Source organism: Lissotriton vulgaris, chromosome 12 (assembly GCF_964263255.1).
Source record: "Lissotriton vulgaris chromosome 12, aLisVul1.2, whole genome shotgun sequence".
NCBI classification, from domain to species: domain Eukaryota; kingdom Metazoa; phylum Chordata; class Amphibia; order Caudata; family Salamandridae; genus Lissotriton; species Lissotriton vulgaris.
Genome location: NC_141700.1, coordinates 627,988,107 through 628,003,238, shown reverse-complemented (window position 1 = coordinate 628,003,238; position 15,132 = coordinate 627,988,107). Strand labels below are relative to the sequence as shown.

The 15,132-nt window shown below is 45.1% G+C and overlaps 1 protein-coding gene across 3 annotated transcripts in view; it reads right to left on the bottom strand.

Annotated features, from left to right (window-relative positions):
• Positions 1-15,132, bottom strand: part of LOC147677881 (blastomere cadherin-like) — a 352,327-nt gene that overhangs the window by 35,242 nt on the left and 301,953 nt on the right. For all 3 annotated transcript variants that reach the window (XR_015302467.1, XM_086945778.1, XM_086945777.1), the window contains one exon: positions 13,662-13,797. Coding sequence is in view for 2 of the 3 variants with exons in the window: in XM_086945778.1 (XP_086801904.1) it covers positions 13,662-13,797 (136 nt within the window). In the remaining variant the exon portion in view is untranslated. The remainder of the gene's footprint in view (positions 1-13,661; positions 13,798-15,132) is intronic.

Genomic DNA, 15,132 nt, shown 5'->3' with positions numbered 1-15,132 from the left:
GTTATTCAATCAATAATCCTTCCTTCCCCTTCTCTTCCTCATCCCAAGATGTTCCTCAGCGCCGAGACATGTAAGGGTATTTGTGCGCTCAATAAATTGCCTAATAATAATAATAATAATAATAATAACAACTATTCCCCCAAGAAGTGGCGATACAAGTGCATTTCCACTTCCAACACAAAACATTACACAGGATATACTATACTAGAACACTATGGGCCAGGTGTAGGAAGGCAAATACCGGTCGGTAACGGCCGATTTTGGCCGTTACCGACCGGTATTTGAAGATGGAGATGTAGGGGCATGTTAAAATACAGATTCAGTAATTTTACCGAATCAGTAATTTTACCGATTCTGTAAAATACCGAATCGGTAAAATTACTGATTCTGTATTTTGACCTGTAGGTAGCACTGCAATCAGTGCTACAGGGGTTTAAGAATTCGTTATTTACCACCAACTAGAAGTTGGTGGTAAATAATGAAAAACCTTTAAAAAGCATTTTTTTTGCTTTTTAAACAGTGCCATGTTGCAGACATACATGCCCTAAGGGCATGTATGTCTGCAACATGTGCACCCATGCACAATTGAGGGGTGCAACAGGGTGTCAAAGTGACACCCTGCCACCCTTCAATGTTTCCACCAATTACCGAATCGGTATTTACCGATTCGGTAATTGACATTCATTCAGGCCCATAGGAATGAATGGCAATTACCGAATCGGTAAATACCGATTCGGTAATTACTGAATCATACCGATTCGGTAATGAAATCGGTAAAATTACCTAAATCCCGATTGCCAGTTCTTAAATACCGAATCGGTATGATTCGGTATTTAAGAATCGGTAATCTGGGATTACCTACATCTGGCCCTATGGGCGGTGGACAACAGATGCGTGCGAGAATGTGGTTTAGAGGGATCCTTCCTCCACACACTATGGTATTGCCCAATGTTAGAATGGTTCTGGAGGGGTGTGTGGACTCCACTTGAAGCGGCTGTGAGCACACAGATAGTGGGGCAGGTGATACTGATGCTGCTAGACGTGTGAAGCGACTTTAACGCAAAATCATACCAAAAGCTTCTGGTAAATCGGTGACTACTGGCCAACAGAGAAATTGTAATGAAATGGGGCGCAAGGAACGCAAAGGTGCAGAACTTCAGAATAATTGGTGTACTAGGGAGGGGGATACCCCAAGAAATGTAGGAAAATATGGTACATGGTGGAGCACTAGTGTCTGTCACTAGGGGCGGCAGTTAGTGGATCACTGGACTACAAAAGCATATACACTACGCCAAAGACCGTAAGGACCTGAGGGTGGACGTTTACTGGCGAGTGCGGAAAGCCAGAACCCAGAGATTAATATGAAGGGACAGCAACAAAATCACTACTTGCCCTGGATTGGAGAAGACAAATGCGGAGTGGGGTGGGGGGGACAAATCATGCAAGTTGTCAATTGGTTCATGGTTAATTTGTTGAGAAAGAAAGAAAATATATTACCTACCTGTAACTTCCGCTCTACAATATTGTTATCTTTCATAGATTGCCATTCTTGAATCATTCCCCGTCGCCAAGGTGCAAGTCACACAGTACCTTATAAAGCAGTAGAAACAGTACACATAGTTTATAATGGCTACAAGACATAACTGTGATTAGCTTATCCACATAATTTATAAAGAACCAAACTCCAGTCAATCAGGCAATGGCACCTTCAAGAACACTCCCTACAGAGGCATCTTCCCTCAGATTTTCAAGTAATAGTGGGAGTTGTCTTCACATACAAGAAAGAGAGCATCTATGGGGTGGAGGGTGGGTTGTATGTGAATCTATGGAAGATATTAATACTGGAGAACATTTGTTACAGGTAACTTATTTTCTTCTCTAGTATTGGATCTTTCATAGATTTAAATGCTTGAATCCGAAGAGAGCAGTTATATATTTATTGATAAGATCATACTAAACATAACACAATAGTGGACAGTGGGTATAAATAGAATGAAACAAGCTCATCCTATTGGAATAGACGGTGCAATAATGCTGGTCTCACAGCTGCATCACTGCGATGCAACGATTCCAGGCAATAATGTTGTGTGAACATATGCCTGTTTTTCTATGTCGCTGCTCGGCATCTGCTTTCAATAGGCACTCCAGCAAATAGAGTTGTTGATGTAAAGACAGTCCTTTTAGAGTATGCTTGTACCTTATCTGACAAAGGTATATCAGCCTTAGAATGGCAGAATTGATTAGCAGTTGATATCCATCAATCTACTCTTGCCTTGGAAACCGGACCACCTCAGTTATGGTTCCCATATGCTGCTAGCAGGTGTTTCTGAACTGCTTAGTGCGATGCAAATAAAACTTTAGGCATCTCTTTCTATCCAGTGTGTGCAGTGATTTTTCCGGTGCCATCTGCGAATTAACAAAGAATGTTTTGAGTACAATAGGTTCATTTAGATGAAAAATCAGAAGGGACCTTTGGAATGAACCTGGGTTTATCCTTAAGAATCATAGCATCATCCTTAAACTTCAAGAAAGGTTCCTTAATGGTGAACGCTTGTATGTCACTCACCCTTCTCTCTGATGTAAGAGCCAATAGCATCGCCTCTTTCCATGTTCAAAATGTTATCTCTGCTTTATGTATAGGTTCAAAGGGACTTTTCAACAGCTGTGCCAGTACTTTGTTAAGTTGCCAGGTTGGAGGAGGAGACTTTCTCGGAGGGAAGACTCTGATAGACCTTAAAGGAACTGCTTAATGAATCTATTAGACTATAAGGATGGAGTTCCAGATGTGCGTCTGTAGCTTGAAATTTCAGCTAGATTCACTTAATAGAAGCATGAACTAAGCCGGATTTTGCCAATAATAGCACGTACGGTAAGATTTGCTCTGCCGGTGCCAAGATTGGGTGAATATTAGTCTTTTGGCACCATAAACAACAACGCTTTCACTTACATCTTTATACTTTGTTAGTGTTATCAGCTCTGGCTCTTGCAACAATATCTCTGCATCCTTGAGGCATATATCAATTTGTGAATTCATGGTATTCAGGAGCCTGACAGATAAGATAAGTGCAGGGAAGTTGGGTTCAGATTAAGTACTTGGTTGTGGTTCACTGATCATAAGTCGCCCCGAAGTTTCACCTGAATATGACATATATCTGGAGGACCTGGCTTGGCAGTTCGGTCTGGACTGTTCCCATGAGGCACAGGGTCAAGACTGATTTGCATATGGCTGGGTCTAAACTGGGGTGGCATGGTGAGCAAATGAACGATGGATTTAACCCAGATCTCTTGACTGCTGCTGAATGTATGATTTATTCAGCATCCCATCCATCATTTGTTTGCGTAGCACTTTTCACCCTAAGTAGGCTGGGTGCGCCCAGACGTGGGACCCTTGCTCACTGTGCCACTGGATTCAAGCTAGCCTGGCCGATGAAGGGTAATACCCAGAAACCGGTTCCAGGATGCTTGTTTCCGGTCCAGGGAGGACCTGGCTTGGCAGTTCGGTTGGACTGTTCCCATGAGGCACAGGGCCAAGACTGATTTGCATGTGGCTGGGTCTAAATTGGGGTGGCATGGGGAGCAAAAAAGCAATGGATTTAACCCAGATCTCTTGACTGGGTGTGAATAAATGATTTAGTTAGCATCCCGTCCATCATTTGTTTGCGTAGCACATGTATCTGATAGTAGTAGTAGTTCCATGAACCAGTGTTTCCTGGGCCATCGTGGAGCTATCAAAATTATACAACATGGCTCGCCCTTTATTTTCCTGAGGAGTCTGGGTATGAGAGGGATCGGTGGAGAAGCATATGCAAAGATCCCTTACCATCTGATCGAAAACATATTCCCCCATCAGCCCATTTGTGGATGCCAGCTTGCATAAAAACTGAATTTTTGGTACTCTTCTGTTGCAAAGAGATCAAGTGTTGGTTTGTCCCATTACCCGCACTAAACAGCGCCTGAAAGGGGAAGACCTCTGTCCCTTTCAGCGCCGCTGCATCACGTGACACGAGGCCACGCCCCCCTCGGTAGCCACGCCCACTCCAGGAAGCTTTAAAGCGCTGTTGCTTATCGAAGCCGGTGTTGACCAGCTAGGACCCTGAGGCGGAAGCCGGGGTGTCTAGTCTGCTGCTAAAACTCTGCTGCTTTTTAAAACTTGCTCATTTGCACATCAGAATTGTTTTTAAAAACTCGATCTTTGTTGACTGTTAAACGCACTAAACAGCGCCTGAAAGGGGAAGACCTCTGTCCCTTTCAGCGCCGCTGCATCACGTGACACGAGGCCACGCCCCCTCGGTAGCCACGCCCACTCCAGGAAGCTTTAAAGCGCTGTTGCTTATCGAAGCCGGTGTTGACCAGCTAGGACCCTGAGGCGGAAGCCGGGGTGTCTAGTCTGCTGCTAAAACTCTGCTGCTTTTTAAAACTTGCTCATTTGCACATCAGAATTGTTTTTAAAAACTCGATCTTTGTTGACTGTTAAACGCACTAAACAGCGCCTGAAAGGGGAAGACCTCTGTCCCTTTCAGCGCCGCTGCATCACGTGACACGAGGCCACGCCCCCCTCGGTAGCCACGCCCACTCCAGGAAGCTTTAAAGCGCTGTTGCTTATCGAAGCCGGTGTTGACCAGCTAGGACCCTGAGGCGGAAGCCGGGGTGTCTAGTCTGCTGCTAAAACTCTGCTGCTTTTTAAAACTTGCTCATTTGCACATCAGAATTGTTTTTAAAAACTCGATCTTTGTTGACTGTTAAACGCACTAAACAGCGCCTGAAAGGGGAAGACCTCTGTCCCTTTCAGCGCCGCTGCATCACGTGACACGAGGCCACGCCCCCCTCGGTAGCCACGCCCACTCCAGGAAGCTTTAAAGCGCTGTTGCTTATCGAAGCCGGTGTTGACCAGCTAGGACCCTGAGGCGGAAGCCGGGGTGTCTAGTCTGCTGCTAAAACTCTGCTGCTTTTTAAAACTTGCTCATTTGCACATCAGAATTGTTTTTAAAAACTCGATCTTTGTTGACTGTTAAACGCACTAAACAGCGCCTGAAAGGGGAAGACCTCTGTCCCTTTCAGCGCTGCTGCATCACGTGACACGAGGCCACGCCCCCCTCGGTAGCCACGCCCACTCCAGGAAGCTTTAAAGCGTTGTTGCTTATCGAAGCCGGTGTTGACCAGCTAGGACCCTGAGGCGGAAGCCGGGGTGTCTAGTCTGCTGCTTTTTAAAACTTGCTCATTTGCACATCAGAATTGTTTTTAAAAACTCGATCTTTGTTGACTGTTAAACGCACTAAACAGCGCCTGAAAGGGGAAGACCTCTGTCCCTTTCAGCGCCGCTGCATCACGTGACACGAGGCCATGCCCCCCTCGGTAGCCACGCCCACTCCAGGAAGCTTTAAAGCGCTGTTGCTTATCGAAGCCGGTGTTGACCAGCTAGGACCCTGAGGCGGAAGCCGGGGTGTCTAGTCTGCTGCTAAAACTCTGCTGCTTTTTAAAACTTGCTCATTTGCACATCAGAATTGTTTTTAAAAACTCGATCTTTGTTGACTGTTAAACGCACTAAACAGCGCCTGAAAGGGGAAGACCTCTGTCCCTTTCAGCGCCGCTGCATCACGTGACACGAGGCCACGCCCCCCTCGGTAGCCACGCCCACTCCTCTTCTCCTTTTAGTATGCTCAGGACCCGACAGCGCAGCGGTCGAGCGCAGCGGGCACACCTTCAGCACGCCGAAGACACGCCAAAGACTAGCCCGTCTGTGCCCGTCCGTGTCAGGACGGGGCACGACGCCGAGGCTCTCCCTCCAACTGCACCACCCAGATTGGTAAGAACGCCCTCCGCTTTGAGAGCGCTACGCCCTACCCCGAAACCGAACTGCTCTCTGTCCAACCTTCACATAGTCGGAACCCATGTTTGCCCCGAGTGTAAACTATCTACTGACGTCCGCAAACCCTACGCTGACCCACCTAGGAGACGCAGGAAATGTAAAACTCCACGTAATAATGTACAGCCTACATACGTATTTTACAGTACAAACTGCAGATCACTGCCCAAGCACAAGCATGAAATCTTCAATCTCCTCACTGAAGAATGTCCTAGCGCCATCTTCCTAACCGAGACATGGTTACATGACAGCGCTGGCCCAGACGTTGCTATTGCCCTCCCTGACAATTACGCCATTGCCAGACTCGATAGGGAAAAACAGGTTGGGGGCGGGATAGCCATCATTTTTAACAGAGAACACAAATGTACTTTGGAATCTGTTCTAATCCCAGATTGTGAAGCGGGTCTGTTTAAAATTACCTTGAACCCCAACTTCACTATGTCAGGCCTTCTGATCTATCGTCCACCAGGCAACCCCTCTCAATGGGTATCAAACTTCGCAAATCTCATTACCCCCTACTATATGTCATCCAGCAATTTCTCTCTGCTGGGTGATCTAAATCTACACCTGGAAGATTCCACCATCCCCTCATGTTATAATTTTCTGGAAGATCTAGCTGCACTGAATTTATCTATTATCAACTCCGGCCCTACTCATACAGCTGGCCATTTGTTAGACCCCATAATAACTAATGTCAGTGAACTCACGTATATCGCCACCGTACCTTCGGGCTGGTCCGATCATCACCTCATCAGCTTTAGCATCTCTTTTCCACCCTCCCCTAGAGCAAAACATAATACTATTACCACTAATCGAAGGAACTGGAAACCAGTCGACATTGATGCCTTAAATGCGGCACTCAAACAAAACCCTCCTAGCCCAAACTCCAACATGGACCACGTAGCAATTGAGACTCAAAATTGGCTAACAAATGCCGCTAATAGCTGTCTGCCTTCTACTCAAACCAAAGGGAGTAGACATCGTCCCCCGGCTCCATGGTTTAATGACAGCCTCAAAACTGAAAAGTCAAGATGCAAAGTATTAGAACGTAAATGGCGTAAAAAGTACGACCCTTATGCCAAAAAATGTTATCATGAAGCTAGAAACCATTATCACGCGGCGTGTACAAAGGCAAGAGCGGCCTTCGTCTCAAAAACAATCACCGAAGCAACTAACATGCCTAAAACCCTGTTTGCTAAAGTTAAGGAATTGGCGGGCGCACATACTACAGCTACTGCACCCCCCTTAAACGCTAAACAATGTCAGGCATTAGCTTGCTTCTTCAATGAGAAAATTGACAAAATTATCTCAGACATCAATACTAAAATATCCAACGCTGATCCTCCCCCTCCATCTAACCCCAGCCTACCTCAACCCACTGCTGTTGACAAAAACTTGCTGGAAGCCTGGCCGAATCTCTCATTAGAGAATCTCAAAGGAATCCTAAAAACCGTCAAATCCGGTTCCCCTAGGGACCCCATCCCTATTAAAATTATAAAACAATTGGATGACCAGTCCCTGAATATCATTACCAACCTCTTAAACTTGTCCCTCGACCTCGCCACTGTCCCGGCCTTATGGAAGCACGCCATGGTGACACCCCTCTTGAAAAAGCCAAACGCTAACCCTGAAATACTGGCCAACTATAGGCCTATATCTCTGCTTCCTGCTTTTTCTAAGTGCCTCGAGAGACACGTTCACTCCACGCTAGCCACTTTTGCAGAAGAAAACCTCTTACTCCACCCTTCGCAATCTGGTTTCAGAGCTGGTTTCTCGACGGAGACCGCCCTGTTAGGTGTCACTGAAAATATCCGACAACGTCTTGACCAAGGCCAAACGGTAGCACTTGTGCTGTTGGATCTAAGTGCGGCGTTCGATACCATCTCCCACGAAACGCTCCTTAGAGAACTACACACAAATGGTATTAGAGGAAAGGCTCTGGAATGGATTAAATCCTTTCTGGCGAACAGAACCTTTCAGATCGCATCAGAACAGGCCGAGTCAGACACCTTACCCGCAGCTCATGGGGTGCCACAGGGGTCCATCCTGAGCCCTCTGTTTTTTAATATCTATCTCAAACCGCTGGTTGAACTTGTTGAGAAGCTAGGGCTCACGCTCATGAACTACGCTGACGACACCCAAATCATTTTTTCCTTGTCCAATTCTTGTCCCCACTCCCCGTCACTACTCAAGGAAGGTTTACTAAAAATACTGAACTGGATGACGGCTAACCAGTTAAAACTGAACGGGGACAAGACGGAAATTCTGATTCTGGGAAAAGACAAAGATCTCTGGAACCCCGCGCATTGGCCAGAGCAGATGGGCATCCTTCCTACCCCGGTGTCCCATGCTCGAAATCTAGGTTTTGTACTAGACAACGCCTTATCCATGGATAAGCAGGCCAGCAAAGTTACTGGGTTGTGTCTCACCATAACCAGATGGTTGAGGAAAATCCTGTGGATGTTGCCTATGTCAACTCAGAAGACCGTAGTCAATGCCCTTATCACATCTAGGCTTGACTACGGCAACATCCTATATTTAGGCGCAAATAAATCTGTCATTGGACGACTACAAGTGGCGCAAAACGCTGCGGTCAGACTCCTGTGTAAGATCCCTAGGAACGCTGGAGTCTCGAACCATCGCCGGGACCTTCACTGGCTCAGGATTGAGAACAGAGTTCGCTTCAAGGCTTTGAACTACATGTTCAAAATAAAAACAGGAGGAGCCCCAAAATACCTCCAATCCCTTGCTTGCCTCTACACACCTAAGAGAAACCTCCGGTCCCAGACAGCAGCAAGGTTCTGTATACCAAGGTTCAAACGTGCAAGATCAGGGGGTAGATCTTTTGCCTATCTTGGACCTTCCCTATGGAACACGCTTCCTCCAAGTATTCGGAAGGAAGATAACTACCATAGCTTCAGAAAGCTTGTGAAGACCTGGCTGTACGAACAGTAATTCCCCATAATATCCCTCCGTTTTTTGTCTTTTCGTCTCTAGCTGTGTCTAGGCGCCGGGAAACCCTTCTTGGGTAGCTGTTGCGCCCTACAAATTGACAAAATAAATAAATAAATAAATACTGGAAGATCTTGTTCAGAATGGACTGATTTAGTCCCCATACATGACAGCTGTTTTTTTATTCTGCTCAACCTATCTGCCAGACTGTGGTTTGTACAGGGCCCATGTTCTGCTTGTAATGTTATCTGATGTGTCAAAGCCCATTTCTAGATCGGTATGTTGAGGAACAAGGGTGATCCCATTACTTTAGAGAACCTGGGGTGGTACAGTATTTAGAGAGGACACTGGTTCACTAGGATATAAATCAATTAAATTAAGTGAAAGAGTCTTCTGTGTATGAAGACAGCAAAACAATATAACCTTTTACCCAGGCATATAATTAAAAGGTCAAACTACGGAATATCTTGCAATTGCCTTATTTATTGCATTATATAAACATCATCCAAAAGGAAAGATCTGTTGCTAATGCTGTAAGTGACATGGAAGGGGCATTGCAAAGTGCGAGACGAAACAAAACGTGCATCACTATTAGAAAGACATGACTCCTATCTGTCCAATTATTTCATTATTATTGGAGTCTATATAAGTCTACTGTTGACGACATTTTGACCTCTATGACTGTGAGGTCATCATCAGGACAGGAACGAGAGCACCCAGTATCTGGTGAGAAAGAATGAATCAAGTATGTTGGTCCAAAAAGGAATGGTGAGTGTAAAAAGGGCAGTCAATTCTGCCCTCAAATGGGGGCCATGGCGGGACCACAATGAAGCTGCGGGGATTCCTACTGACGGTAGCCAGCGTGAGTCCTGGCATCCAGGTTCTTTGTGCTTCCTTGGACAGGACCAGAGATCTTGTGCCTCCTTACTTGTTCACGTAGTGCATGCTGGTTGTGTTGTCTGTGGTATTAGCACTGATGATCCGTTCTTCTCGACAGGAAAGCTTGGAGGCTTAATGAAATAGCTCGGAGTTCTAGGACGTTTATATGCATCGTCCTTTGACTTGTGGTCTATTTTCCACTTATTTGGAGGTCTTGCAAATGAGCACCCCAACCGTTGAGGCACGCATCTGTCGTAATGACATAGTTGGGCATCTGGGATAAGAATGTTATCACAGATTTTTGACCTCTGTCCACCAGGGTATGGTCAGTGTGACGTTGATGAGATCATCGAAAGAGCCTTCTACTTGAATCTATTGCTTGTCTAATTGTTCCTGTATAGGCCTCATTCTCAGCTGGGTAAAGGGCATACAAGCGAGATAGCAGAAGACATCATCTCTGGAAGCGATTTGAAAAGCCGAACTGAAACTGAGTTTCTCTGTGATATTCTGCGTGCTAATATCATGAGTCTTTTTTGTCTTTCCTTTGATAAGAATGCCTTGCCTTGGAGTGTATCCAAAATTGCTCCCAGGAACATTATCCTTGTTGTTGGATGGGGGAGTGACTTCTGATGGTTGACTTGTGAAACACAAACTTCGGAACAAGTGCAGACAGTCCGTAGTTGTTCTCGACGCCCGATTGGCAGTTGGTGCTTTTATGAGCCACTTGTCGAAGTTCGGGGAATACGTGGATTTTATATTGCCTCTGGTGGGCTGCCAATGGGGCTAAACATTTTCGTAAAGATACCAGGGGCTGATTTGAGACCATAGGGGAGGACTTCGAATTTTTAATGAGCGCCGGCTACCCTGACTCTGAGGAATTTATAATGTTTCGGATGAGTAGGGATATGAAAATAAGCATCATGTAGATATAAGGTTGCCATTTAATCTCCGTAACTGAGGAGATGTAGGATGTCTTGAATGGTTATTATAAGAAAGGACTGCTCTTTCGGGTATTTGTTCAACCTTCAGAGTTCTGAAATGGGTCACCATTCCCCTGATTTCTTCTTTATTAGGAAACAAAAGGTGTAGAAAACCATTCCTTTCTGAGGATGTGGAACTTTCTCAATTGCTACTTTGTGTAACATGGCTAACACATCCTTCTGAAGTAGATGGAGATGAGGTGGGTGTGCTCCTTTTGGTGGTATCTGTATGAATTATAAAGTATTACCATATATGATGAGATCCTATACCCATTTGTCCAGAATTATTTTCCACCATTGATGGAAAGAGTTGAAAATATTTGCTCCCACAGGTTGGTGATATGTGGAGAGTACACCTGGCACTTTTGAGATGTCATGACAGTGTCCCTTGTTTGAGATGCTTGCTTTCTCCTTGGTGGTTGTTTGGGGTAAGCTGCTACTGGGGGCGATCTATTAGGTTGACATTTGTGTTGAAGGATTCTTGGACCGGCGTTGGGCCGTCTGTCACCACAGAATCCTGCTTTGGGTTTCTAACCAGACATGCAGGCAGATCTCCAGGTGCCCTGTATTTTTTTTATCAATCTTTGGCAGGACAGCTGAAACTGTGGCAGGAATCCTCAAAATCTTTATGGTTTCCTGCAAAATATAATCCATTATTGGGATCGCACTAATAGATTTTTTTTGTGGGTTCCTTGAAATCATAAAAGAAGCAATTTGATTGCTTAATCGTTGAGGCAATTGAAATCGTTTTGCTGCTCTCTCGACAAGACTATGGAAGCCTCTGATATTATCTAATGGGGAGTCCACCAGTTGCGGTGCAGGTGGAGAAGATGTTGGAATAAGATAATCATCCCATTTGTTGGGGGTAAATTGATTATCAAGAATTTCCCCTTCCTCCCTGTCCTCATTTGAGGAAGATGGGTTGTCCACAGGAGGCATTGCAAAGTTAGACACTGGAGTCATTTTAGGAGTTGCAGGTGGTGGCATAGGACAAGGAGTTCTCGGTGGTGGAGCTTGAAGTAGCAGTATCGGAGATGTTAACTTTGCGGGTTCTGGGAATCATTTATAATAGTCCTGTAACATGCCCTGAAGGTCTTGAACTAAGGCTATCAGAACCTGAATCACACCCTCTTGAGATGGTGGTTGAGTGACATGTTGAAAATGCTCCACATACTGCTTAGGTTCTTTTATGTACTGCTGACTTGGTTTATAGAAATGTTCATAGTAGTTCTTGTCTTCCTCCTTCTGATATTTAACATTAAGCTACGAAAGACTGTACGCCACTCCAAACAGACTGTCATAATCTGAGTCCTCTACATCTAATAGATGGCTTGGCGGCAAAGGAAATACCTTGCTAGGTGAAGTGTGCTTTGGGTGCTAAACTTCTCGAGTTGATTTAGCTGTTGTCTGAAGCACCATTGACAAGGTTGTTGTCAGGTCAGTTGTTAACCGTAATGTTGGCGGCTTACTTGTGGTGGTCTTGCCATCAACTATGGTGTTTTTGCCGACGTCTGAGTCGTCGTGGTTGTTGCCACTTTTGGTTGCAATACTGTCGTCTTCGAATCTTTGCAGCCAACCAGGATTTTACTGTTGATGGCTCTGAGGAGGATTTTGTAGGACAGAAAGCCAGGTTAAAAGGTGTGGTATGCCCAGACCTTGTGGGGCTCCCACATGATCTCAGTAAAAAACAAAATTGTGACCCACAATTTAGAAAAAATATTTAGGGAGGTGGGCGTCAGTAGGGGCACCAGGGCTGTGTACATTAAGTTAGGGGAGGGAGGTGCATGGCCCTGGGGACCCCCTACACTGGAGCTGAAATCTGGGAAAAAGAAGAAGAGTGATGTGCGGTCCCCCTGCCTAAGCCTTTGTAGGCCCCAGAGGCCCTATCCCCCAGGACTGAGCCTCACGCACCCCAACCCCTGGAGTTTGCACAAGTACTCTGTCCCGGGAAGCTCACCCCTGGGACAGTTTCATGTGATTTTAAATATCCCGCCAGACGAAAGCAAACATGCCTTCCCTACCTGCAGCAGCACGGGCAAGGAAGGCGTGTTGCTTCTAGCCAGCAGGAGATTTAGACATGCTACATGCTCCCACTGGGTGGGAGCAAACTTGTTTCCCAGCTTGCACACCTGCAGGCAGAGAAACAGACATTGCTCCCACCCAGAGAGAGGATGCAAAGAGAGTGGCTTACTCAAAGCAGGAGCAATGCTGGCTTCCAAACTATGCACAGGCTGCGATACCCTGTGGCTCCATACTGTGGCCCACAACTTGGTCTGTGGGTGCCCTGATCTGTTGTCCCGGAGGATGGGGTCCCCAGTGCCTAATAAGGCTTGGTGAGGGGGGGGGGGGGGGGGGGGGGGGGGGGCTACTCCCCTTAATGATAGAATTTGGCCCAGGGGTATGCATCCCTGGGGCCTAATAAGGGTTGCCTCCAAACGCGCCTGTATTAAGTGTTTGATTACACTTCTTTTCTGTGATTACTTAGAGATATGTGAATTCGATGGGTTTTGTAATGTTTAGTTTTGGGCTCAACTGAATATTAGCTGGCAAGGTTGGAGAAGACTAAAGCATTGTTTATTAATGAGGGATTATGTTGGAAAATGGCTTATTATATCCTGTTATGGATGAATGTGAAGTATTATGTACTTGGATGTGAGTACACTGCTGTTTCGTTCATTGCTTGGCTTCAGGTGCTTGTTAATCCATGAAGCATCTTTGCCAATTATATGGATTTGTACATGATGCATGTAAGCTATTTTTTACTCAATAAACTGTTGTTTTGTTGTCGAGCCATTAGTGTCTAATGGGAGACCTCAGGCCCAGAAGTATATGTATAGAGCTTTATAACACTGTAAATAAAGCTATTAACAGTCAGCACCACTGTGAAGCAAGAAGACGTTTTTTTTTAGCTCAGTGCGCTTGTACAACGTTATAACGGCTTATGACTAAGATACGTTTCCAAAAATATATACAATTGACTGAAATACCTCCACATAGGGGTAGAAGCTGATCTGCTCCAACTGTTTCCAAAATTCTCCTGTTTCAAATCGCAATTTGTAAGTGCCGGCAGTAAAGCGCTCAGGGCTCAGAATCCCAGGACAGCGGCCATCAGAATTGGTGAAACTAAAATGAAACAAAGAAATTTTGCAATTTGTAAGTGCCGGAAGTAAAGCGCTCAGGGCTCAGAATCCCAGGACAGCGGCCATCAGAATTGGTGAAACTAAAATGAAACAAAGAAATTTTGCAGTCATTTTTCGTATACTGATCCTTCATTTTTGCAGCAACTTACGGAACACACATTTCTAGTATGGCAATAGGTCAATGTGCTCTTATTGCACTGGAGCAGTTACCGGTGAACGACAGTTCTTGAATCATACAGTAACACAGACTTTATGGTTCATATCTGATGAGGCAAACTGCAAAATCGCCATGGTTTCAATACATTTTTGACATACAAAAAAATAATTATTACAACGAGGTGCGGCCCCTTTCAAGCAAATGAAGGTAATCTAACCACTCTACCCTGATCTGTACAACACGTATGTCTGATGATTTAAATAACTTTATCCACCTTCAGGCCATTGGCCTTTGTTAGAAATATGAAAATGAGTTACTTACCTGTAACTTCGGTTCTCCAGTATTGGTATCTTTCATAGATTCACATGCTTGAATCATCCCCATCGTCTTAGTGGGAGTCCCACGGTATACATATAAAAGCAGTAGGTAGAACTACTATAGGCTACTATGCAATGAAGAGTCCTTGCAATAGCCTGTCCACTTTCTTTTGTAAAAAAGAACCAAACTTAATCAACAGCCAATCAGGCGATGGCACCCTTTAGAATAATCCCAAGAGAGGCTAGGTTCCTCAGATTTTTAAGCACAAGTGTGAAACTATAAACCTTAAGGAATAAGGGAAGCCTCTCCAGGGAGGAGGGGAGGTCGCATGTGAATCTATGAAATACTATGTAGCAAGATATCAAATATATATATATATATAATATCACATAAGAAAAAATACCTCTAATGATAGAGGCTTACCTTATTGAAATCGATGGCACAGGACTGCCTGTCCCACTGCTGCTTCACTATAAGTTGCCATGTCCACGCAATATAGCCGCGTGAAGCGGCACAGCAAATCTGGTCTAGTGGATCACTAGCAAAAAGAGCAGCAGAAGAAGATACTGCTCTTGTAGAATGCGCCTTGGTCTTGGTTGTAAGCAGTTTACCCACCTTAATATGACACAATTGGATAGTAGCAGCGATCCATTGTGCAACAAATTTTTTTGTAACAGCAAACCTAGTTTTACAGGTCCATAAGATACTAGAAGTTGATCCGTTCTGCGCAGTTGTTTTGTCCTTTGCAAATAAAACTTAAGGCATCTTTTTACATCTAAAGAGTGAAGAGATTTTTCTGCTGGAGATGAAGGATGGGGGAAAGAAGTGCGCAGAATTACAGGC